At 47.4% G+C, this 26608-nt stretch overlaps 1 protein-coding gene across 1 annotated transcript; it reads left to right on the top strand.

The window, feature by feature from the left end:
* On the top strand, nt 1-26603 carry LOC8028521 (DNA-directed RNA polymerase II subunit RPB7). Its single transcript, XM_040211001.3, has 8 exons — nt 1-88; nt 292-401; nt 4881-5040; nt 7655-7705; nt 9986-10051; nt 14317-14388; nt 23651-23684; nt 26277-26603. The coding sequence occupies exons 1-8, from the start codon at nt 77-79 to the stop codon at nt 26285-26287; spliced, it is 516 nt and encodes a 171-aa protein (XP_040066935.1). The 5' UTR covers nt 1-76; the 3' UTR covers nt 26288-26603.
* The last annotated feature ends 5 nt before the right edge of the window (nt 26604-26608 follow it).

Genomic DNA, 26608 nt, shown 5'->3' with positions numbered 1-26608 from the left:
CGACACTACCACGAATCCGGCTGCGTCTTTGGGATTTCTGGCTTGGTGTTATCGTGTTTTATCTTAGTTTCACAAAATGTTTTATCACGTAAGTATCTATTTTTCTGCCTTAACCGAGGACTAACGAAAACCCAACATATTTTCGTGCTTGTTGGTCAGTTTTTGCGTCAGATGGCCGTCGAGGGCACCCACCGCGGATCAGCAAGACTCGCTTGTCGCTGTCATTCTTCACACCGTCGCTTCTGAAGTTCTGCTCTCACCCGTGTCTAATGATGCTTGCATTCATTTCAGATATCCCTAGATCACGAGATCTTACTTCACCCGAGGTACTTCGGGCCCCAGTTGGAAGAGACGGTGAAGCAGAAGCTCTACGCCGAAGTGGAAGGCACCTGCACCGGGAAGTATGTTTTTCGGTCTTGACTCGAGCCGTCGAACCTATCGATCCATACCACAGCTAAACACACTTTTCCCTTACCGATAGAAATCATTAGTTTACTCGAATTAAAGTAGAACCGCTTTACGACTACGACCAGGATCTGCGCGTGTCCGTTCGTTCTGAGCGAACGTGCGAGGACACCCCTGCGAGCCTGTGCATGGGCTGTAGTGGCTTAGCGACGACAAGCTATGCTCCGTTTCATATTACAATGGACCGCAGATGACGCTATCGGTCATTGAAACCAATTCAATGCCGTGGGAGTGTCACGTGACCTTCGGGAGGCGCGCAGCAACGTATTGTCACGTAGTTACGTGATACGTTTATAGTGCTGAATTGGTTGGTATGGTTTGTAGTATCCTCTGCAGTTCATCGTCACGTGAAAACACTCCTGTACGCGTTACTGAAAAAATATACCCGATTACAATTACTCAATTGAAAAACGTAACTGATTACAGTAATCAATTACTGCATCACAAAAGTAACTATAAAAATTACCAAAAAGTAATCGATTAAAATGGAAGTGTGGGCATATTTGTAAGACATGATGATTAGAACTTACGGTGCAAACAAACGGGACAGAAGAGAGAAGACATACAATCGTCGCTGACTTAAAAGCTTGGAGGTTCTTATCCCGTGTCCTGCCAATGGAGTGAAACCACCAAACAACCCGTGTACAGGAAACGAGGCACTGACAGTCCATTGTGTCTCTTCTCTCTTCTGTCCCGTCTGTTAGCGCTGTACGTTTCATTCATACTTGATTACTTTTCACATTACTTTTTTAAACTTTTTAATACGAAATGAAAAATGTATACCTATGTTCAAAGTGGTTACATTTTTTTGTCTTTTTGTCATTCACACCTTGTTAAGCTTCAAAAGCAGTTGTCGTTTGAAGTTCTCGTCGCTTATTTTCCAACGTTTCCTGGTGAAGATATCTGCCACGATGCTGAAGCCCCTCTCGACGGATGCGCTTGAGGGAAGTGCGTGTTATAGCACACAAACACTTTGCCTGCCAGTTCGTGGTTGTGCACTGCATTGACGGGCGCTTTCGAGTCCTTTAGGAAGCGAAGCGCTTCACTGTTGTGACCGCCTGTTGAAAGCATTCCAGGAGGGAACAGTAGAAAGCTGAAAAGATCGCTTGTAGACGGATTCTCCGGAGCGGATCGTAGCAACCCTTACACAAAAAACTAGGCACTCTCGACAGTCAAAATGTCGCTGAGCGCGTTAACATTCTAATCCTTCTGGTATCTTGGTATCTTTTCTTTAGTTGTTTAAGGCTAAAAGGTTTAAGGCCCACAGGCAGAGAGAGCGATTTTTCATGCAAAAAATTTCGACTCAACAATTTCAGCTCTTTCAGAAACATATACTTAATTACTTGTAAGAAAAATAGTAATTGAATTAAAGCAGAATTACCACAGAAAAAATTAGTAATCGAAGCAAAAAAAGTTACAAAAAAATTAATTGATTACAAGTAACCAGTTGCTCGTAACCCGTTATGTACAGGTCTGGGTGGAAAGGAGAATTGGCAAGGGCATAAAACTATAGAAGACACTATGTGCAGCTTGTTTTCCCCAGAGTTTATGCTCATCAACACAAGGCATGTACACAGGATTCTTTACTTCATCTTTCTCGATTGATCGAGGGCAGAGATTGGGCACAACTCGTGCCCAACTCTTTCCCTGCGCTCAGTCGAGAAAGGTGAAGTGAAAATTCACGAGTGCTGCGTTTGTGTTCAGCTTCACTGATTGAACGCGAACTTCGGCCAAACGCCAATGCTACAAGGACCGAGTGCGCGTCAGAACGTGCACAAATCCTCTGTGCTGTTATTGTCCCCGTCCCCATCAGTGTAGTTCTCAATTTAGCCACTAGGGGTGCAACGGTTGGATCTCCTTCCCAACAGCTTTTCCTTTCGAGCTCCATTTGCCGCTGGTACACTCAGAGCACCACGAGGTCTTTCCCAACATCTCGAGGTTGCGACGGCTGGTACATGGGGCTCCCGCATTCACACGCGGCAACTGCTGAATGTCAATAGACCCTTTCCGAAATTCAGTCTGGCCACTTCAATAGCTATCATCACCGTCACCTTGACGGTGCTCAAAAGTGCGGCTGGCCACATTGTACGAGGGAGACGCCGCCAACGCTGCCATGAGCATGTACGGCATCGCGAGTACGAGCTCTGCTGCTGCTGGCAGTCTAACAGTCTCGTGGGCCAGACGTTTGTCGCCATTTCAGACTTTCAGCCCGGTCGAGGACTGTGCCTGTGGCAGCATTAATGCCGTCGTCAATGTTACAATCGTTCACTACGCTGTCTTCAGTTGCGACTGCGTGGCACATGAAGTCAGCGGTGAAGTCTTCCATAGCGTTGACAGTGACGATTTCGCCGCTTGCATTGTTCTGGCTCGACGCCCCAGGTGCCGCGTGTCCACTGGTCAGATCAACGAATGCGTAGCTTGCCTCTTCACTAGCGGGTTCGCTCACCGCGTCTTGACTGCTCGGTTCGGCGATTGCGTCATTCGTCACTCCGGCATCAGCGGCGAAAAACTTCGGCGTTGACGGCGGCGCCTGTCGTACTCGTGGTTCCTTTCTGGGCGGCCTTTTCGCGACGTTGAAAGCGAAGATGCTCGGCACTGCTTCCTGTCTGAGGTAACGACGTTCGGAATGTAGTCACCTTCTCGAAAGTGTCCTGAACAAATCTTAGTGTACTTCGTAATGGAGAAGTGCTTGCCTTCGTCATGTTTTATCGCAACAATCCATTTTTTTCGGAGAGTGGGGTCGGATGGGATGGCGAACAAAAGATACCCGTAAAGAAAAAAGTATACAAATTCGCGAGAGGTCACACGAAATGGCCGAATGTTAACATTATCTCGATACCCCAAGCCCAGCAACATCGCTTCTGTTTACAAAAAGAAAAGGGTGCAGGTGCATGCTCCCTTTCGTCACGCTAGCGCTTGAGAAGCAGCACGAGACGGCTGATATCATTCCATGCTACTAATCTGGCGGGATCTCTTCCATTTTGATTGCCGCAGCGGTCGTGTGCGTGCACCGCCCAACCGTGAGCGCACCGCCCAACCGCGAGCGCACCGCCCAACCGCGAGCCAGAGGCATCCTTGAGTCCTTTTTGCTTACACAGCGGCACACGGCAATGAAAAGGCATCGCAGAAGCAGCGTGTGGCGAAGTATCAGCCGCGCAACACCTTCTGTGGCCGCAGTGGTGGGAGTGGTGTAGCGCACGTTGAGCAAGCGCCGATGCGACCATACATGCTTCTGGCGGACGCACACCGCGCCACGCCCACCTGCCAAGCTTTGCAACCGTTCCGGTAGATGGCGCTGAATTTGTAAAAGGGTCTATTGGCTATGTTTCGTCATCATCATTATTGAAAATGTAATTTTTGTTTTTCGCTATTTTGACGCAAGCTTGCTCTGTTGCAACATGGTTTTATGTCTGTAAATAGTGTTGTAGATACTAACGGATGCCACTTAGCCGCGACTGCGGTGCTTGGCATGTGTATCCAACTGGTCTGTTTACCACATTGCAAAAAGTGGTCCCTCCATTTCTACCCGGCGATGTCATAAAAGTGTCCCGCTGTTGCCAGTTGCGATCCTGGCGGCGTCGCAGCAGTGGTTGGGGTGTGGCAGACGCCCGTTCCACTGCAGGTCACTCACCAGCTTGGCAGTCCACAGGTGCCTCTGCAGTCAAAAGTTGGGACGCCCTGACGCCAGCGACACTTGTTCAGTCATACTTTTTCCAGAACCTTTTGCTCGGCCACCAGGATCGCGACATCCGACAGCGTGACACTCCGGCTTCTCTGACGTCATCTGTTGCCACTTTTGGATCACTTTCGATGCATGGGTGGAATAGGGCGCTAAACAAAAGGAGTCGGAGAAGCATTGCAGATTTCGCACTGTTGCCTCGGATATTCCTGAGTCGCCGCAACTGAGTCACGGGCTTCGACCCCAGTCGATGACGATAGCTCATGTTGTGGGAACTGACGACTCTTCCGCGACTCGAGATTCTCGGGGAGGTATGCCCCATCTGAATCTGAAGGGGGCCTAACGTTCGGCGCAAGCGTTTAATACTCGGGAGGGCTCGTGTTTCACGATTGTAGGAGCGTGAGCGTTGACCTACTAGTCTGATGCGAGAGCTTGTGTTGGTCGAACTGCAGCTTTGGAGTACGCCTGAAGCTGCAGCAGTCCGAAGTCGTGGGAATGCAGTCGATTGAAGCATCTGTAATTACGTTTCAGTGTTCTCACTTGCCGTAATTGCTGTTGCGAGGGCAGACCTGGGTCGCCTTTTGACTCCACGCTGTAGGCGGAACCGAAACTTCCTTGTCGCCAACAAATGTTGGAACGTTTAACAGTCGGGGAATCGTAAACACACGGTCTACTCGACCGTGTGGGATAGTAGGCAAACTTGTTTCAGTGCCTTGCGTGTTTGACTGTGCCGCAGGTACGGGTTTGTGGTGGCGGTGATGACGATCGACAACATTGGAGCGGGCCTCATCCAGCCGGGAAGGGGCTTTGTGGTGTACCCTGTCCGGTACACGGCCATCGTGTTCCGGCCCTTCAAGGGAGAAGTCTTGGACGCCGTCGTCACCCAGGTCAACAAGGTGAGTGGTGTGGCTGCACGAGACGCGTCACAAACTGAGGTACTGCACTGGTTCATTGCAAGAGGCGCCATGATGCAGTCTGTTACACCATTTGCGAGTTGCGAAGCCACGGTTGGGTCTGCTTTTTTCATTAAAAGCGGCTGCGAAACAGTTGCCGGTGATGAAAATTAGACAGCCCTTTCATCCTTAGTGATTGCTAGTTTGTTGAGGGGACGTCTCGTGTGTAGCAATGCACCGTTTTCAAAGACACATCAGGTGACATTGGCAGTTGCCTTTCTCGGGCTCGAAGCGTATGATTGGAAACGACTGTTTGCCGAACGTTGACATAGTATTTGTTTTCAGTAGGAGCTGAGCCAAGTCCATGCCGAACGTTGACACAACCCTCATGTTCAATACATGCTCGGGGTATGTGGCCAAACAACGTTTCAAACAAACGCTCAAACCTTTGTAGCAGCTCTCTCGCTCCACCTTCCCGACGCCCAACTCCGTGAATAATCGATCGAGACTATTTCTCCTTTCTTGGTTTCTCGAAGGATCCTTTTTTTCTCCACCCACGGCGACATCACATTTACACAATTGCTAATTTGGGGGGCAAAATGGGCCAACAAGAAAGACATTTGGAGTTGTTGGGAATTATTTTGTGCGAGGTTTTATTTTAATTGCTCCCCAGCCAAAGCTGTAAAATCGTGACAGGGTTCTTTTAGGTTAAGTTCAGCAGTGGGGCCTGGTATTTTCTGCTTTCTTCGGAAGGTGAGATCATGCTGATTCAAGTCCATTGTTCACTGCTCAATAATATGCTTCCGTGCATAACATCCGGCCTTACTCTTCCACGGGAAATTAAAGAGCGATTTTGACAGTCATGAGAGCTAATATTGAGTTTATTGGCACTAGCTGCCGAACATTGCCGTGTTTTTAGCACACTAGAAGCTGCATCAGCTGGAACATTAACACAGTGTGTGCCGATCAGGCCATGCATTAGGAAAGAGCTCTACATTTACATGGACATGTGGGTGGCACCAACCAAACGTCATGACCAGTGTTGGTACTTCTTATGAGGACACCATGCCAACGGTTCATGTCTCAGCTACACAGTTATCGGTACTCCTCATTAACATGTATGTACTGCAGTGCCAAAGCCAGTCTATCTTGAGCTGCAATCTATGGAAAAGAAAGTTTGGAAAGAGGATGGAAATGGAGAGAAGAAATGGTCTTTGTTTGGCCTTTTCCTCTGCTCTTTGACCTGCTTCTTATTTATGCTTGCACTTATGTTCCTATTTGATTGCATGGTCGGTGTCACAGTGCTATGTTCTATGCTGCACCAGGGGCACGCACACAAAAGTGGAGCAAGAAAAATTAAACAAAATTTAAATTATTATGTTAGCTGAAAGGCCGACCTACAGAGTCGTCTTTAGCTGGGCAAAAAGCCGGTTCCCAGTTTTCTTGTCTCCATTCCCTCTCGCTCTCTTTTCTTTCTCGTTGCTTGTCGGCCTTTAACTCGAAATCGTGTGAGCACCCACATGGAAGTAACAAGTATAATAGATTATACAAATAGGTTAAAAAATACCAGTAGATTGCCCGAAGCAGACTGGATTTTTCGGGAAACCGGGCAAGCTATACCCGCCGAAGGCAGATACCAACTATCGCTGGTAGCTCTGCTTTCAAGGTTTTTTTCCTAGACAGGGTAACCAGGCGTCCCATTTTGGGCAGGACAGTCCCATTTTAGAGGTTCATTTACATAGTGCCGTCATTTTGCCTCGAAAAAGCCTCACGTCGCGTTTTCGCGGGAACGTGCAGTTGCATTATGTAGTACCAAGCGAATGGAAGAAAACCGAAAGAATAATTAATCCTTAGAGGCATAATTTTGTAAAAAATAAATGTACAATGTAAATGTTGCTTCCCATTCAGCACAATTTTGAGCTGTTACATCTGCCACTTACTCTGCCAGACTTTGCTTGTAGTACTACTTGGCAACAATGAAACAGTGTGTAAAACTGGCCACGAAACTCACCCGTCTGACATTGGAACAATATGCGTTTCTACGCTCAAATTACTACTGTAATATCCCGGGAGATAGCCCACATAAAATTTATAGCAAATCGGAAGGAAATGAGGAATAACCTAACTTTCAGTGTGCCCCCAAAAAAAAAAAAAAAAATTGGAAAAATTCTAGTTTTAGATTTTGTGACCCTTGGAACGTGATCGCAGGAGAGGGCAGTGAACCAAAGACACCTATCCTTTCCAGTCAGCAATATTCGCTTATCTTGTGCCGTAGTTAAGTAACACCGTTTTTGCCGAGGTCACCATTGGCCAGAGCCCCACTATTACTGAAAGTGGGCTATCTTTTGGTGTTTCTGAAAAAAATTGCAAGTTATGCTAAAAAGGGGGGCGGGGCATCTCGAACAGGACATTAGGGTAGTGGCACAATTTTTATTTCGCTTTCTATCTACCCCCCCTTCCCCAACCTGAGCGCCCCGTTTTTTGCCTCGAGGATTATGGTCACCCTATTCCCAGAGGATGAGAGTTGGGTGTTTGTGGTGCACGTACAATTCATCCTGCATTCAATGCTGCGCCGGTGTGTTGACGTCCCTTGCCCGCTCCCTCTACTCCAATGCAGGTTGGCCTGTTCACCGAGATCGGCCCCCTGTCCTGCTTCATTTCGAGACACGTGAGTGAAACTCTTCCCACTTCAACTTATTCGTGCGGCAGTCGTAGTGCCCTGAGAACGGCACACAAACTGTCTCCTTTATCCGAGCAGCTCAATCATAACATTGTAGACCTGCTGCGCTACCCGTTGATGTGCTGCGATCCACCATGTGACGTTGTGAGATGGCGCGGGGCGCTTGGTTGTTCGGGAGCCCACTGTGCGTGCCGGCAGTTCCCTGCTACTGCAGGCTCCCCTGAGTCATGCTTAGTCGAGCTGCTTGCGCTCCCATTCACCTCCTCCCTGTGGTGCCGTGCAGAGACTCAGGCTGCAGATTCACCGCGCCGCTGGGTAAATCTCGTGAATTACGATTAATTACGCTTGCCGTAAAATTTGGATAATGTGCTTGTCCGTGGTGAAGGGATAAATGGTGAATGGAGCGACTGCCGAATAATGTCAAAAATGAGCGATAAAAAACTGGTAGGGGCATTCGCTATCAGCCACGTGACATGGGAACTGATACCGCGGATTGCGGGTATGGCAGATTTGTGTTCCACGGTGCGTTAAACATGTTTAATCTCTACGAAATCACGTATCGTGGGAACCGGTACCGCAAGTTGCAGATGCAACAGACTTTCGTTTCACAGTGCGACAAACACGTAAAAACTCACCACAAGCTCTCAAGTCACCAGAATCAATGTCACACGTGCAGATCGTGGACATGGCAAACTCTGATTTCCACAGCGCAATAAACACCCGGGAACCCGCCGCGACCTCGCTCGTCACAGGTACGGATACCGCCAATCGCGCAATCGACGCAACTCTTGTCGGACATTGCACGGCATCGTATCGGGGGATGAACGAAGATAAAGGGAAGTTCTTTATTCATTCATAGTTCCTTTGCCACGTTTCACGTTATTCCAACAGAAAACGCCGCTCAGCAGAAACCTTGTCAAGTGCCATCGCTCCTTTGTGGTGTTTAATGCAATGTCTAAGCCAGGCGATTTTTTTCTTCTTGACTCCCCTACTCCTCTCTCGATAAGAGCTACATCAGAGTTTGGCCGGGGCTTGTCTCTTCACTGACTGAACACGAGTCCTCGAAGAGCACTGATGCAGCGCTCGTGTTCAACAAGTGCCCAACATGTTTCAATGTAGTATGTCGAGCGCTACTGCCTTGTTATCTCCACTCCTCTCGATAGATCGGCGGCGAGCTCCTTGATATAGTCGTAGGACTCGACGGCAGCTATCAAACTTTCCAGAGCTGAATCGATAAACAGACAACCAATAATTTTTGGCCCCATATGTTGGATCAATAAATTAATAAGTAAAAGACTGTGTGTTTATGACCATCCCCGATAAAATCGAGGCTCTACATTTCCAGTACAATATAGACGATGAACCACTGACCCGTGTTTCAGGATGCACGACCTTCTTTGGGGATCCCAATTCCATCATTAAAAAGACCAATTCAATATTGTGGTTCCTGCGACAAACCTTGAAAGAAAGTTCTATTGGTATCAAACTAACAGCTTATAAATCGTTGGTGCAACCACTACTGTAGTACGCTGCAGAAATTTTGGATCTCCGCACAAAGTATGACGTGCTAAACTTGGAGAGAGTGCAGTGGCTGGCTCTGCGTTTTATTTTTCCAAGTTGGGGAAATTGGATTTCCCTACAGAATTGTATTCCAGAGCAAACCTCGCCTTACTTAAATATTGACAAAAGAACAAAAGACTGAACTTTTTGTTTATGAGACAGAATTATATGCTTTTAATGAACAAAAGTCACCATCTAACATTGCATGAGTCAAGAACATCTAGAAAAGAGCGTAGGCACACACTTCACCAGTACCAATGCCCGAAAAATTGTTTTATGTATGAATTTTTCCCATCAGCTTTTGGAATCGACTCTCCGAGACTGTTGTTTCTTGTCAGTCATTTAATTTGTTTTGCGCGTGTAGCGATTCCTACAATGACGCTTCACTGTATTGGGCTTCTTGGGTCATGACATATTGGTTGTGTGTTTTGTGGTACTGGTATCATTGATAACAAACTTCAGCTGTGTTATATTTTTATGCAGTGTAATAGACCGCTTTAATATTGCTGATCTGTTGTTGTATTGTATATTGATGAATAACCTTGACCTATTATAGTCCTCCATAGGCCTGCTAGTATGTGAAATAAATAAATAATAGGCCATACTAAACCAGGAGTCTATTGACCCTCTCTTTTTTTTCTTATCTTAATGTTTGCCTCGTAATTATTTTCTTTTCTGTAGAGTGATTCAGTGTGCACATCTTTCCAGTCTATTCCATCGGACATGCAGTTTGACCCCAATTCCAATCCACCGTGCTACAGAACCCAAGATGAGGTGAGTCTTTTCATCCGTCACGGCACTCTGCGTTTGCTCTTCTGCGGCGTACAGCAAACACTTGTGAACCTAAAGCTGCTCTATTCATAGTTTTGGTTACTAATGACAGGAATAAATCCAGCGTGACTGTTGTATTAATGCACTGCACTGAGAGTGCCTCTCAGTGTGAATACGACATCAACACTTTGGTGCATTTCACTCGGGTCAGATGGAGTACTAATACAGTCGCCGAACGATTGTTCGGACTCGGAGGGAACCCCAGAAATGTCCGAATAATCAAGCAGCCCGAAAAATTGATTTCAGCCAAAATGTCAGATTTCTGCGCATATTCCGCTGCCTCTTGGCCACTTTCCACTCTCTTGATGTCCTTTTTAAGTTCTCGTGCAACTTCCCCTTTATATTGTTCACTTTTCACTTGTCTGTTGATCTGTTTGATCACGGTGCTGCGCTTTGTCGGTGCCTTTGTTGGCAAAGACAGTGACGTTGAAGTTGGCTCCATTTGGCGCTATTTGGTGACACCGTTTAGTCCACCAAACTCACCTCAATACTAAGTAAGCCTATTGGCGAAAAACTTTCGCACTCAAAGACCAGAAGGGTGGCAGACGGCCGCCCTTCTTGCGGTCACACTCGAAAAACACGGACCACAAGAAGAACTGGAAGAACCATAAGACTGCGCAGATGGCGGCCATGTTGGCTATAGCGGAACCGGAAAACCCGACTATAGCCTCGACCCAGCTTGTTTTTTGCGTAGGACGTGGTATCGAGGGTAGAGTGCAAAATCAAAACAACCAAAATGGCAGCGACTAAGCTCGCGGCGCTATCGCGGGGGCTGTTTTGTGGCTGTAAACTGAGGAAATCAAGCAAATTATGTCCGAAATATTGAGTAATAAGCTTTATGGCATCCGAAATTTCGATCAATGTTATACATAAAATCTACGGGCTGTTCGAGGCGGGGTTTAGGCCGCACGTCCGGAAGCTTCCTGGCTCGAGACGACGTCCATTCCCCGAAGTGAAGAACCCAGGGGTCCAGTGGAGGTGGGAGAATTGGTAACGTAACGAACGGTTTAATTACATGGTAGCGATACAGTCGTCAAATCCGAGAGAACACACCGGAGCAGCCTCGCGCTCCGCCTTATATAGGGTCCGTTTCTCCCTCACTCCCCGCCAGGGCAGCCAGTGCGATGCAGCAACCCGCCGTCAAGTGCGACGCAGCAAAGTCCGCCGTCCAGTGCGACGTAGCCAAAGTTCTCCGCAGTTAGGCCATGCCTCTCTCCCTTTCCCGAGCGCACCAACCACCACGCACACACACACGTCCCGCTAACGTCACGGGCGCGTTGAGACTTGTTGCCGCAGGCCCCGTCACGCAGGCGACGGTCCCGGACTCGTCGGGACTCGTTTCGCGCAGGCCCCGACAAGCGGGCGACGGTCCCGGACTCGTCTTGACTCGTTTCCGCAGCGTTGAAACTCGGAAGAAGGTCGCCGAAGGTTCCATTCTTAACAGGGCTTAGTGACGGTTTGTAAATGGTGGGGTTTGGGCGCTGTGTCGAAGTGTGGCACTGGGAACAAATGTGGCACCAAGTCAAAAGCGAACTCAAGTTATTTCCAGATTAAACATTGCAAGGGTGGAACTGCCGTGCCAGTTGTGCCACTGTGCGCCTAATGAGTTTTCATGTGCCACACTGATACAAAAGTATAAATAAGAACGAAATTGTGCCAAGGTGCGCCCAGACTGAAATTATAAACGAGCCTCATCGAAATGAGCTGTCTCGCAGTTTCTGTTGGCCACATTGACGCCGGAACTTCCGGCCCAAGTGGGACGCCAGTGGATCCGAATTTGAAGATCTGTATCTGAAGGTTGCTTCCGCCAATGTTAGCTGCCATTGCTGCTTGCTCGCCGTGCTTTTCTGAAGGCCTGGAGTCACTTCATCTGAAGATCTAAATAGTGAAGCAAACTTGTGACTATTGCAATCTTGCTGCCCGTGTTGGCCCGCCCCGCGGCCCCACGCAGAAAACTTGGGAACAAAGGCGAGCGAGCAGTGGGGCGTATGACGGAGCAAGATACGAGCTGTCAGATTGGGATTGCGCTTTCAATACGGTATGCCCGAAGTCAAGAGCTACCTCTAGCGATTTGGCAGGGATGGCACGAAAGTGCCTTTGACAGCAGACTTCTACTGCAAGCTGTGAAAAAGTCTCGTAAAGTTTACGCAGAAAGGCTAGAGGTCGAAAAGCAAGACAACGAGAGACAGAACAGGAAGAACAGTGATGCGAGGGAAGCAAGTACTTGTCTTGCTTGTCTTCAGGAAGACGAGCAACAACTTGAACGGGGCATCATCTGTTTGCGGACTATGCTTGAGCATGCGCAATCATTAAGTAAACCGAGTCTCAAAAAAAAAAAAAAAAAAAAAAGACGGAGAAGATTGAGTCTGGCAAGTGCTGTTAGCGGAGACTACTATCCAAAATTCACTCAGATTCTCGAAAAAAACGAAGTGTAGCCGTGATCAATTGACGAAGCCCCGATAGATTTATATGTGCGAGGACATTTATTATCTTATTCTAGTCACTGAAAAATGAAAAACATTTTTGTGCCTGCGTTTTATTTTTCGGTACACCTTACTAGTCAATGCTGAGCAATGAAGGCTAATTGTACCTGTTTATATTTACCTCTTTGCAAGTTGCTTTTGTCATCTGTCACACTGTCATGTGCAGTTTTGCTTCATATGGTTTGTGTAATTTGCTCCAAATTTTGTGAAAATTATTTGCAACTAAAAAGTTCATTGAAAGTACCGTTAGGCTCACATGGAGTTAAGCCTGTCCAAACAGGATGCTACAAAACTCACGACTCTGGCAAATCGTGCCGCGCTCCGCTTCCGGCCGTCGGGGGCAAATTTCCCTCCGTCAATTCTTCCCGGGGGGAAACTTCCCCCCGTCAAATGTCCCCCTTGCTTCCTCCACGGCGGCCTTGCTCTGCTTATCACGTGGGTCCGGAGAGCCACTCACACGCTTTGTTGGCTGTCGGTCAATCGCTCAAGGCCTCCGCTCGCAATACGGAACCGCATCGGACGCCATCACGACGAAAGTGAATCTCGACAAAGAAAGCTGATCCGACGTGGGCGAAACGCACCCTTGGACGCAGGAATGTCCCAAAGCCACCCGAAGCCGGACCTCCTTGGCCTTCGAGCCGAGGCGACGGCGGTACGCGAGGGCGTTGGCGAGGTGAGCCAGACGCAGGTGGCGTGTGACGTCAATCTGAAGAGGAGAGCAGTCGTGATCGTAAAAAGTTTCACGACTCCTGCAAACATTTTCACGACTCCGACAAATCGTAAAAATAGAAGCGTCCGCTTCAATTTTCACGATTTGTTGGAGTCGTGCGTTTTGTAGTGTCCTGTTTGGACACCCCTTTACCCGCTTGCCATATTTTCTTTAGTTTTGAAAACCAGGTGACATTTAGCCTCTAGTTTAACGTTCTTAAAACTCGTATGCTGCTCCCAACTTGCTCCCAGACCTCGTTCTTGCTGCTCCCAGCCTGCTCCAAACCGCAGTTTTTTCTGCTCCCAAGATTGCTCCAAAGCTGCTTTGCCCAGTTCCATCCGTGACATTGTGTAAATGGCACGCCTGCAGTCCACTTTCAAGCCTAAAGCAATAACGACTGGTGACCAGTTTCTAGTTCCTCATTTCTCTTATTTCTTGGCTAGCAGCTGCTTTAACGGGTACAGCTGAAGTGGTTTCTTACCCTCTCGAGTTGCTTTTCTGCACATACAGTAGAACCTCATAGTAAAAAATGTGAAAATCCCCAAGGGCTGAGAGCTCGGCGGTACCGGCGGTTTTGAACGTAAAAGCTGGGAAAACATAGAAATCTGGAATGTATCAATGAAGTTCTACTGTACTTTTTTCCCCTTTCCATATAATTAGAAGCATTTTAGTCCCCCGAGGGAATTGAGTGGCTACATAGTTTTGCAGTCTCAAACTGAGGATGATGCGGGAGTCAAGAGAATGCTTGCATACTGCTTGGGGTTACGCTGGCCCCTCACAGCAATTTCAGCAACCCTGACGAAATTTGTCCATTTCTTGGAAACTGTCAACGAGAACCATTTGTATGTCATGCATGTCTGAGAAAACCTTTGATCCATACTGTATCTTCTGTATAAAAGCTAGAGTGGGCATTCCTGTGCTGCACCACATTGAAAAATAACTACATGGTCCTTTTTATTTTTTTATCGAAGAAAGCTGCTGACACGCAACTTCTAACCTTGCTCGTTCTTTCCCAGGATGTCATCATCCAGCAGGACGACGAGATACGGCTGAAGATTGTCGGAACCAGGGTTGATGCATCCGACATTGTAAGTGATTCGCCTGCTTCAAGTGACAACGAGGGAATCTCTCGAGCTCACGCTTAGGTACAGATTATAGATGGCAGACATATCTTAGGACCTTGTGACAAAGTTTTGTTTCGGAAGTCCGCCTCACAACATCCTAAGTAAACGTTTTAAGCGGAGCAACGAGTGGTCACGTGGCAGGTAAATAGTTGTGGGTACGATGAGAAAAACGTGAAAATACAGTCAAATCTTGATACTATAACGAATTTCACGGGACTACCAAAACTTGTTCGTTATTCTGAAATATCACCCTCGTGAAAAACTGACATCAGCACTTGTAATAAAAATGATTGGAAAGGATAACCTGCTTTTACAACGGGATGGAACTCTGTCATCTCCAATCAAAAAGCATTACACGGGAGGGACGCTGCAACTTTATTTGATAAAATCTGTAATCTCTTTTTGGTGGGTGCAGGATAAATTATTGTATGTCATAAATGTCTTTGTGAAGTGCATCGGTCACATATGTTCAGCTACCAAGGAATATGTGCAACTTGCCGATGGCACTCAGGACATTGGACGCGGAGATGGATTCTTCCTGTCCATCTGCGAACACTGCTTCTGCGCCTTCGTCATTGTCCTCGACGCTGCAGTTTTCCTTTTCACGGACGTTGTTCAGATCGTGGTCGGTTGTCAACTCCGCCGACATCCACGTTGTCTCATTGCACTGCTCATAATCCTCGAACTCCACCGAGGTGTCCACGACGAGCTCCTCCATGACTTTGCATCTGTTGCTTTTGTCTGGATGATCACCATCTTCTGGTTGGACTGGCGTTTTCAGAAGCGTCACGCCAACGTTTCCACGTTGGCGTGACGCTCCACCGTGCCCCAGCGAGCATCTCCGTGGCCTGTCGGACTCTGACGGTCGATTTCAATCGACCGCTTCAGTCGGCCACTTTAATCGAAGATTAATCGGCGGCCGCCGAACGAGGCGCTTCCAAGAGTGCGCTTTTATGCTCTCAATGATGCCTCGATCTAAAGGCTAGAGCGGGAAAAGTCCGTTTTAGGGGGCAAGAACTTTAGGCGCACATTTGTGAGACGGACGTCGACTGTACGAGCCGAGCGGTTGTCGATGGTTGGAGAAGTCTCCCCCGTCTTTCCGCATCTGACCGTCCACCCGAAAGGGTACTCGGAAAATAGCCCTCATGTCATTCAGGCTCGTTTCTTGGCTCGGTAATCGTGTGGCACCGAGACTACCGTATTTACTCAAATATGAGCTGACGAAAAATATAGGTCGATGCAAATGTATTAAATTCGCCGAGAAGAAAAAAAATTTTTTTGAACTTACTAGGTTGATTTTTTTTTTTTTAAAGAACAGAAAAAAGTTTGGACAGAAGAAAAAAAGAAATTTTTATTTACAGCACTCTCAGCTAAACCACAGCGCGATGCCAATAACTTAATCATTGTCAGAACTTCCGGACAAGTCATTGTTGTCGGAATCTACGTCAGCTTCGTTCACTGACACCGTGACAACAAGAAAGGAACAAAGGTGGAGACGGGCAAGGCGACGAAAGATCACATACAAGGACGCGAGCAACGCGGCGTGAGCAGCAAGTGCGTTGCGTGTCGCATGCTGTGTCGGCAAAATCTGATGCCCAAGGGATGCAGCGAGCAATGGCCACAGCGGGCCTCCGGCTGCTGCTGTTTCGGTTGTTTTCGTGCACCAAAAGCTTTCTGAAACGAGAAGCAGTGCGGCGCTACGACGACACGGAGCTCGGTGACTGATAGCTCTGTGCACTCAGTAGGGTCCCAAAAGTTGGTCACGAATGTTGGTTGAAACTTCCTGTTCACGATTATAGGTCTTTCTGACAATTTTTGACATCATTTCCACAAAAAGGAAGGTTGACTTACATTCAAATAAATGTGCTATGTTCTTTGTGCAGCGGGATTTTGCAAACATTCCGATCGCCAAAGGCATAAAGGGGCCATGAAACGATTTTTCCACTTCTTCCTTCTTAGCTTTCCTCCTCAACTCACAAATCACGCAGCATTATTAAACTGTTCAAGAGGAGGGAGAGGAGCAACTCCCCTCTTGCTGGGACCGTCGTTTGTGTACCCGGACGTCACCATTCTCCCCCCAGAAGATTAGACTGTCGCTCAAAATGCGTACAGAAGTTGCTTTCCCCTTTTATCGCCTGTGGCTGTGGAAGTTACGTGCTCGTTGCACCAACCGCATCTTTTGCTATATGATCACGCTCCCTCGCACATACCCACGAGCAGAGAATAGGGCCAGGTAATGAAAGAGAGGCGGCTGATTGGTTTGGCAAGCACGTAGCTCCCACCGCACTGTCAGTTTAGGGATGAAGGGAATATAGTGAGGAAGGGTTTCATGTGATGTCCTTTGGGGCCAGGTGACATTCTTTGGGTACCGTGGATGTGTCGCAGTGAAAAAGTGGAGGGCTTTCGAGGGAAGGAGAGTATGAAATACAGTCGAACCTCGTTATAACGAACTAGCATCGAGAGGTTATAAAAGTACGCACAAAAATTGACGCAAATGTTCTTGCAATCGAGCCGGTAAAAGAACGTGCACAGCACTAAGATATATAAAAAACGCGCTGTTGCGGACCACGAGATCCTCACCTGTCACTAAGCAGCGTTAAAAAAATAGGTTGGAGCATGAGGATATCAATTTGAAACACAATAAACGACGTTAGCTGGATCTATTATTCCATTTACTTGAAGATGTGATTTTGGGCTTGTACCTCTTCACCTCGAGCCACCGCGCTGGAGCCAACCGCTGCTTGCACAGAAATCATCATTCCCTAACAGACACGCCGGACAGATTGCTTTCATTTAAAGAAGCTGACCAGACACCGCCAAATTTCGCGCTGTTACGTCCTTAAACCATGACAACAGAGCCTCTTTCCTGTCTGGGTCGAGGCAAGGCCTAAGACTCTTTCGGTCAGTTTCGACGGTGGTGTTTGCATAGCAGACTTCAATCTTCTTTCTTGCACTCAGGATGGTAGATATCGTGCTTGGTGCAAGTCCGAAGTCTGTAGTGACGTCTTTTAGGGGCAAAGCTCCTTAGGGTCTAGCCTTGTCCATCCGTCCGGCGTCCATGCTCACATCAATTGCACTGCCTTTGGGATCGGCCCACTTTTAAAAAAAGAAACATACGCCTGCACGGGGGTTCGAACTCGGGATTGCTTGCTTACGAGGCAGACGTCTTAACCACTACGCTACACTCCAACGTTGCATGTAGCCGCTCAACGTCTATACAGGACAGGGCGCTGCGGTCAAATGCGTATATAATCGCGTTAAACTTTGCATGCACTGGCTCAACGTTTATAGACGAGAGGGCGCTGCGGTCAAATGCTCAACTGCGTATATAACCACAATCCATACAACACATTCTCTTTCTGACATGGACCGTGGACTTTAAGCGGTGGAGATGCCTTCCCACGGCTTTTAGCGGATCCCAGCTGGTCCGCTAGAGGAACCACTGGCTTTGCATTTCACCGACCATAAAGCAGTAATAATGAAGTCGAAACGCAACGCGGAACTCAGCACTACCTATGAGCAGTAAAAAGAAATCAGCACCATCAGCACTACCTATGAACAATATAATCAGTATCATCAGCACCACCAGAGCTTCGCCTCAATCAACATCATTCACCACGTGAAGATGCGTTTTTTTTTTTTCTTCTTCCAACCACTGTCCACCAACCTTAGAATTTTCCCTTTCGTCTCCAGAGAGGCAGCTTTTCGCTTCGTCGCCATTTGCAGCCCTGTTTCGAGTGGCGTGGTTGGCGGTTGGCTTTAGTCTGCACTGGTTCTTGATGCCTAACGAAGAGGCCAGCAGCGGCGCAACGTTGTTTTTCGTTCGGTTCATAGGTGGCGCTACCTCCCGAAATGCGCATTTTGCACATTGTGCGATCTAAACTTCCGGAATTTTGCGTATTTGTATTTTTCTACTTTTTAATAACCTTCATAGTATCTTGTGACGCAAGAAACGCAGGAATTGCTTCCCTACAACCGATAGCGTGTCAGGTTTCATGGTTTCGGTTTCGTTATATAACTAGAACTCTCATCCAAATAAAGCATGATCAACCAAGCTTGGTGATTAGTTCGCTATATCCGATAATTCGCTATATCAGTGTTTGTTATGAAGAGGTTCAACTGTAGTAGGCTATGTTTTCAAATTTTCGTGCTGAGAAGCAGGCTTTTGACTTTCTACCTTCTTTCTTTTGACCCACTAAACGATATGCTATCCGTGAAAGCCCAATCTAAATTCATTTATCCCAGCCCAAAATTTTACCTTAAAAGGGCCAATGGCCCTTTTAAGTTGCTTGGAGCCAATTGCGTCTTAACAGTAGAGCACAGAAACTGAAACTTTAGATATCTTGCCATTTTTGCGCTTCACTCTCTTGAATTGCACGGTTTTGTCGGGAAGCAGCTAATAAAAGCATGTAGTTTCGTCTGTATGGAAGACATCATCCTCAGAGCACAATTTGAGGACTTCTTGAAAGTGATTGCCTCTCCATGTAACTGCACTTGCCGTGTCCGCAACTTTTAATGCGAAAGCACTGACTGGTCCCATGGAGCGTGCCAACGTCATCAGTTTGAAGTGCGAAAACGGCACCTAGTTTCCCTGATCCCAAAGGTCGAGGCTCCCATTGGTCGCTGTGCGCCTCAGTTTCAACCATTGCCTCCAGATGGCGCTGCGTGTCCGTGCCGCCAGCGCGCTGATAAAACTAACCGCCGCAACTCCATGCCACTACGGGCCCCGTGCCGGTTAAAACAGACACATTGGCACGCGCTCGAAGGATTCCGCTTGTCTCGCCGCCGACCAACATGCCGTTGCCTTCATCATCCACATCGTCGGCAGTTCTGGCCGCCGACGAACATGGCACCGCCTTTAGCATCCACATCGTTGCCGGTGCTTCTGCGACACCTCGAAAACATAACTCGCGCCACAAGACTCCGCGGATCACTCCGCGGCGTTCTATTCGACATTCATGCTTTCTCATTCACAACTCGTAAGAAGTGCTTAGGTGTCTTCCGACTTTTTCCTTCTCCAGACATCTTTTTCCAAGTAATTAGATTCCTTTTGGGAGGTTTCGGGACTTGAGGGTGCCCGACATCCATCCAAGTCAGACACCCTCTGGAATGACAGCGATGTCGGTGCGCACCTTTTTCAATTTCTGGGGAAACATTGTCCACGAGATGATCGCTGAAGCTGGCAAGCACGAGAAGCGACGGAAGAGAAAGGGCCCCCAGCTGCCGTCTTCACAGAGATTGGCAGCCTTAAAAACGGTGCCGGCCACTCCATAACTGGGAAGTGAAGGGAAGAAAGAGAATCGTGAAGGTATGGTCAAGCCCGCTTATAACGAACAGCACGAAGATCGTAAAATAGTTCTATGTACCGAAAACGCGACATACAAAACGAAGCAAAAAGACGCAAGAGCAATGCCGCCAGCACAGTCGCGAGCTAACTCACAGCTGTTGCAGTCTGCACTTCACCATTGATAAAAACCCTTTCTCGAAAAGATAATGGTTGCTTATTGGGGCAAAAAGAACTGCGTGAGTGTAGCCTGTTTCTTTGAGCTCGTCGCGTACCTGGTAGTGGCCTGGTCCGGGGTGTCTTAACAGCCGACGAGTGCAAGTCTGCCACCTTTGATGGCACTGGAGTAGCGGCTTAGCAGGGTCACAGAAGCAACGGCTTTGCTCGGGCTGAGAAATGGTAACCATGGCGTAGCCGACCGACTTCGGGCCAGGCAGCCATCACGATCGGGAAGAGACGAGCGAACAACACGGACACGGCGGAGCTGATGGAGCCAACTGATTCGACCGGTGCGTGTATCATGGACGTGGGGACCAGCGACACCTCAGTGACTCTGACGGCTCTATATTCGCGCCGACGGCATTCATGCATGGTGCCGGCGAAGCATTCCAGGGTCGCAAGTGCCTGCCACACCGCCACTGTGCGCCGGCGCATTGTGGAAAAGCCCACCCGTGCCCCTGGAGCACGCGCAGTTTGGCACGGGAGAGTTCGATATATTAACGCAGTAGCGTTTAGGAGCGCGTGTTGCAAAAAGCCCGGCGTCGGCAGGACGGAAAAATTTTTACTGGTCGAATGGGTCGTGAGATCACAACCACATGAGCTCGCTTGGGAATTTTAAACAACCCACAGTGCTCTCGGGAAACGTGACGTCGTGCTTGGAATGAAAGTGATTGCAACATGACATGTAATGCGAATTAAAGGTCGCCGTATGTCTCAAATGATTTTTGTTTAAAAAGTAATTCATTAGCTTCGAAAAAGAAATTTGAAAAATTTTAGGCGGAGGCGGGATTTAAACCCCCGATTCTTTGGTCAGGAGCCAGACACACTAGCGACTATACTCAGTTTCACGATAACTTGGCGAACTGTGGAGGCTAGGGCCCCGCGACCCAATAAGAGCTTCGGAGCACGGCAGATGCCCCGACGTCACGGGAGCATTTGTGTCACCGCGCCAAATGCGAGGCGCGAGACCCAAAGGAACCGGCTGTCGTCTGCTAGCCAAGAGTCGTCTGCTCCAAAACCAAGCAACTTTGGATGAATTTCCGCCGCAGCAACATATTTGTTTGCTAGAATAGTGAGCACTTTGGGAACAGTTCCTGAGAAAAGCATAAGCTCAGTTTAGCCGCAAATCTGTGACGGGTGATGATGCCAGAGCACAGTGCAGTGTTTTAAGTGGAAACAGCCGATTACACGGCTGCAATCGCCAACGGCCACTGCGCTAGAAGGCAAAATAAATCGAGCGGATATGGATGTGGTGTTACTTTTATGGTTTAAATGTAATTGAAACTCATAAATTTGTGATTATTTATTTTTTATTCGTCATATCTTCTTGTTATGGATGGAATCGTGCGAGTTCAATTGTCGTTAAAAGAAACGAGCCTAGAACTAGTTTTTGTCGCGGAGGGCTCTGTTGCTGTTGTGGTAACGAGGCCCCGGTGGCCTTGAGTCAACCATGGGGTGTAATCACGTGCTTTGCTCCGGCACCCCTATTGCGTCGCACTTTGGCAGCCTCCACAGTTTGCCAAGTTATTGTGTAATGGAGTACAGCTCACGCAGACACACTTGCACAGCTTGGGGACGAGCGGGAGTTTATGTGTTTAGCTATCTCTAGACGATGGTTTTGAAAGCGCAAAAGACTGAGAAGAGAAGGAGGGGACAGGACAGAGCGCTTTCTTTCCTTCTCTTCTCAGTCTTTTGCGCTTTCAAAACCACCGTCTAGATGTTCAACCAACTAGCCCCCCAATTAATTCTGATGCAATTTAGCTATCTTGTTCCACTCTTGAAGGTAAAGCTTAAGCGTCCTCATGTAATTTTCGTTACAAGTCCGATCACGTTCGATATAAAAAGCTAAAAATGTGTAGATTTTTACTGAAATTCAACGAGGGTTCAATGAAGGGAATAATTCAATATAGCACCATTCGATTTAATCAGATGCGACTGATAAGGTTACGGCAGCAGGCGCACTTTGCAGGCGCCTACACGGTGTGGCAAAGCTCTTGCTAAGAGGCACCCAACAAAACAGGTGATGTACAAAAGTTCCTGTTCAGCGCTGTAGACTTCTTCGTTGATCATTTGTTGCGAAGATACGCATCACTTCTTCCACGCCCACTGCATGCTGTTGTGTTCACTCGCTCGTAAGTCCAATTGACACCTACCCTCTTTCTCGAACGTGGATGTGGATGCCAATCAGAAACTTGCCTTTAAGAAGCGTCTTCCTTTCGAGGATAATTTACGGAGGCAGCTTGCGGTTGTCGGTCATTACCGATGGCATCGTGGTGAGCCTTCGTTTTTCGACACTTGTTGTTTTGATGTTCGCGCCATGTTTGCCTTTCTCCTCCACCGTCGTGTTTCTCGGCCTGTGGAGGTTGAGAGGAATCTGATCCATTTACCAGTCTGAGAGAAGACAATGTTTTTCTCTTCGTAGAGCCTCGTAAGAAACTGGTGAAAGTCTGTCCTCGAAGCCAGAAAGCGGCCGCTAACGCAGCGTCGCTCAGCTTCTCAGGCAGGGTCCATTTCGTTGCGTAAAAGGGGAGTTGCAGCCTTTAGTGGCTCTAAATTCCTGTGACGAGATGCGATGTGTCCTCATGTTGGCTCGTGTGTGATTCTGTATCAACCCATGTGGCGCGGCACAAGCCTCTTTCTCGAGATTCCTGACATGCCCGAAGACTTTCTCCTCAACGCGTGGAAACTTTCCATCCTTTGATCCTTGGAAGGCATGACAGTGACATGTTTTCTTTGTAGCCTTTTGCTTTTTGAACCGAGTTCTCCAGTAGCACACATAAACTTTGTCAACACCAAAATGTCTTTCAGCGGCGTAGTTTCTGCATTGAATGGCACACTCGACAACTTGCAGCTTATAACTGCACGTGTAACCCGCTTAGCAGCCCATCGGGAAACTGCGGCACCATCGAACCATCTGAGGAAAATGATTTTCATGTCATTGCAAAATTGCGGAACTGTAAACGGGGCGAACCCTCGCTTCTTCTTGCGACCTCACCAAACCTGCGCACAAACTAGTGATGAAGCAAATGGAGTTCGATGCTCGTGGAGCCGAAATTAGGATCCCATTTGTAACGTACGGGAAAAACAACTAGAAATTTTGACCACTATTCTGGGGGCTAATTTATTATGCAAGTGCACTCATTGATAGTAAATACAGCGTCAACTGCTGCATGGGCTGTACATACAGATGTCAAGATTGACGTTACCCACACGGAAAGTTTTCTTCGCACATCGATGGAATCGCATGCAATAGGTCAAGAAGCAATACTGTGGAATGCGAGTTTGCTGTGTCTGCTCTATGCGGAGTGCAAGTTCGTCTGCTTCTTGCACAGGGTTTGCAATGATGTCAGAACACAGAGCTCTTATTGGCTGATTGTAAAAAATAGTGGGTAGACCTCAAGGTATCTAGCATTGGAGTCTACCCACTATCCTTTCAATCAAAGCCAATCAGGACTTGGCATCATTCTGACGTCACCACAACTCCTGTGCGAGAAGCAAGACGACTTGCTCTCTGCATTGCTGGCCATAACGTGCGAGTTTGTAGTGAGTGCCGGCTTGTCGGTTGCTCGTTTTTGCACTAATTTGCATCGCCATGTCGTAAAAGATTGCCCACCTGATCTTTTCTCATATAGTATGTCTCCACTGCGAGTGGGTTTGCATTTGGAATTTTGCAGTAGTAGAGCACAGTGATTCTTAATTTTTGTTTTATTTTTTCCTTCACAGTTTGCCATTGGAACCCTCATGGACGACTACCTCGGTGAGTTTGCGGGAGCAGTCTTTTTCTAGCTTTTCAAAAAACATTGGCACGCCTCTCGACTTTCGTGGATTTCGGTTGTGGCCCAGATCGTTCCCCAGGCTGTTCTTGTTTTTGTTGGAACCCTGTTCACGAGGATGAATGGATGCATATGGCTGAACCCTTTTAATTGAGCCATGACACCCAGCTAGTGTTTTTAAGTTTGCAGAAGGTGACTCCTCCTAGCAGAAAACAGGTGAAGGAGAGAAACTGGGAGGTCGTCCCTCTTCAGATGCGCACCAAAGACTAGCTGAATCTGGTGGTGGAAGCAAGAAATAGAAGAATGTGGAACAAATGCATGCGGTTGGAGTTGTGGCTACTCCCACGTCAAGAGTTGCATGCCATGACACAATATGTGGCGCCCTCATTGTCTGCTTTATGCTTTGTGACTTTCCGATGTGCGGCACGTGACATTATCCAAGAATCGGAGAGAAAGTTGACGTTGGTTTAACATTTTGTGATCTCGAAATGTAGAGAAGGCAGAAGGAAAGCAAAACAGAGTATGTGATGGCCTCCTTTTGTGCTTGATTTCTTTTTTGTACGTTGTAAGCTCCTAATGGTGAGAGAGAATGAATCATGCCGATTTCAAGGTATACAAAGTTTTGGGGTTGACACTAGCGTACATCAAAACAGCCCTACAATTTCTTACCTCTCTGCCTTTGGCAGTGCTGCACGCAACTCATGAGGTGCTCTGTGCACTTAAGTTGGTGACCGGAGGCATGTGGAGCCGTCCAATAACGGGCATGTTCCTTTAGAACGTGTCTCATTTGCACCTGTATCCCTTTTTGGCTCGCTTGAAAATTCAGCTAGAATGCAGCTTTGTATATAGGCATCCTTGAACGTGCAAGCGCTTTATTCTTGGGCTGGTGTCACTTCGTCGCCGGGAAATACAATTTTGGCAGCTTTACTGCCACGGTGACATTTGGTATGCGCAGCTGTTTTTGTAACTCATTGGGCACCCTAGTGGCAATTTTTTCATGCTGACAAGATGGGACAAGTGGGCACTGTGTACACATTATACGTGTGCCACATGTTCTCGAGTCTCTGCACTTAGTGAAATGTTAATATCTGAGAGATTACTCTGTTGCTGTCTAGCTTGCTTCCTGGTCCGGTATAACTTAAAGAGGCACTGCGTTAACATTTCTCACGTGCAACTCCTTCTGAGGACTTCCAAATTTGCTAATTGCTGCAGACGATGTACGTTACTGAGGATAATAACACCATGTTGACTCTAAAATAGCTCGACTTTCTTTACAAATAAAGCCCTTGCATGTACTTCCCCGCGACAACTAGAGCAAGTACATTTTTGCAATTTGTGAACAACTAAGCATTATAACATTGATGCACAAAAATGTAATTTCTGCAGAGACGTGCACGTGTTCTGCTCATGAAAGGTTTAAATATGGGACTTGCACCTACCGTAAAATCCCGAGAGAGAGCCCACCCAACATTAAGAGCAAATCGGCTGAGAACATGGAGTGGGCTAACTTTCAGTGTACAATCAAGAAAAGTTTTTAAAAAAACTGCTATTTTTAGGTTGTGCCACTTCCAAGCTTGTTATGGAGGCAGGGGGCAACGAAGCAAAGATGACTGTACTTCCAAGTCAGCAATGTTCGCTTATATCCCACCATAGCGAACCAGCCACATTTACGCCGAGGCCATTATTGATCCCAACGCTACTACTACTAAGAGTGGGCAAGCTTTCAGCGTTTAAAAAAAATATAGCAGATCAAACTGAAAATAGGGGTGGGCTATCTTTCGGGGGTGGGGCATCTCTCGGGATTTTACGGTAGTTGCTAGCAAAGCATACTATATTTCTAGCTTGAATGTAGCCGCATTGGTGGCTACTAGGCAAAGTGCCGACCTACGGATCCCCAGGTGGCGGGTTCGAATCCCGGCCGAGGTGCCCGCAGTCTGACGGAGGCTTACTGGGGAGGAGGCACTGTTTAGCCGAGGTTTCGGTTGCATGCGAAAAGATCCCCAGGTGGTGGAAATTAATCCCTAGTCCTCTGCTGGGGCGTGCCAGATGCCCTTTGTTGGTTTGGCACATAAAACTTCCCCCCATTTTTCTTGTTTAGCTTCAATGAGACAACTTGCATCAGTCCACTGAAATTTTTAGTGGTCATTATTCAGTGAGACAGTTTGTGTGAAGTGCCATGCTTGCTACAGAACCATTGGGAGTTTTGCATTTTTTAAGTTTTTTGTTTCTGTGAAATTCGCTTATATTTAATTACCGGAAAATATCAGAGAAGTGCCTTCGCACTTTCACTGAAGACTAAGTTAATCTTGATATGAGCACTTGTTCGATAAAATCGGGCACTTAACGTAGAATTTGCAGAATTCCCAATTTTGGGAAATGCTAATAGTGGGCTCTCAAATGGAGTGGGCCTTTCTGGGGTATTTTATGGTAGCGTATGGCGATAAGGATCCAGCACCTTAAATTGTCTTTGTTGCAAACAACATTTCGTTCCTCCCTTCTTCTTAAACCTGCAGTTCATTTTATGAAAGACTGGGGCTCAGTTATGTTGTACTAGTTTTACTTTTTCTCTTTTTCAGGTCTCAGTTGAAGCTTTGGATCTTCGGATTCTTGCACCCTTGTACAGCGTCGCCCATTTCCCCGCCAATGTCCCTGCGTGTTGCCTCTTTGCTCAAGGCACGTGACCAGCAGTGGAACTTCATGCCAATTTCAAATGTATTGTTGTCTATCGCCCTAACAAGAATTGACCATTCCGAAAACATGTAGCGTACCCACAGTCATTTCGACGCGTTACGGCAGTCAGGCACACGGAACATGAAGGAGTACCTATGAACAGAAGCTGTTTGTGTTGGTTTAGTATGTTGTGATTTCAGAAAGCACAGAAGGCAGGACGATAACAAAGCAGGGTATG

Source organism: Ixodes scapularis, unplaced genomic scaffold, assembly GCF_016920785.2.
Source record: "Ixodes scapularis isolate PalLabHiFi unplaced genomic scaffold, ASM1692078v2 PGA_scaffold10__122_contigs__length_95168666, whole genome shotgun sequence".
Classification (NCBI taxonomy): domain Eukaryota; kingdom Metazoa; phylum Arthropoda; class Arachnida; order Ixodida; family Ixodidae; genus Ixodes; species Ixodes scapularis.
This window is presented reverse-complemented; position numbering and strand designations above follow the sequence as displayed.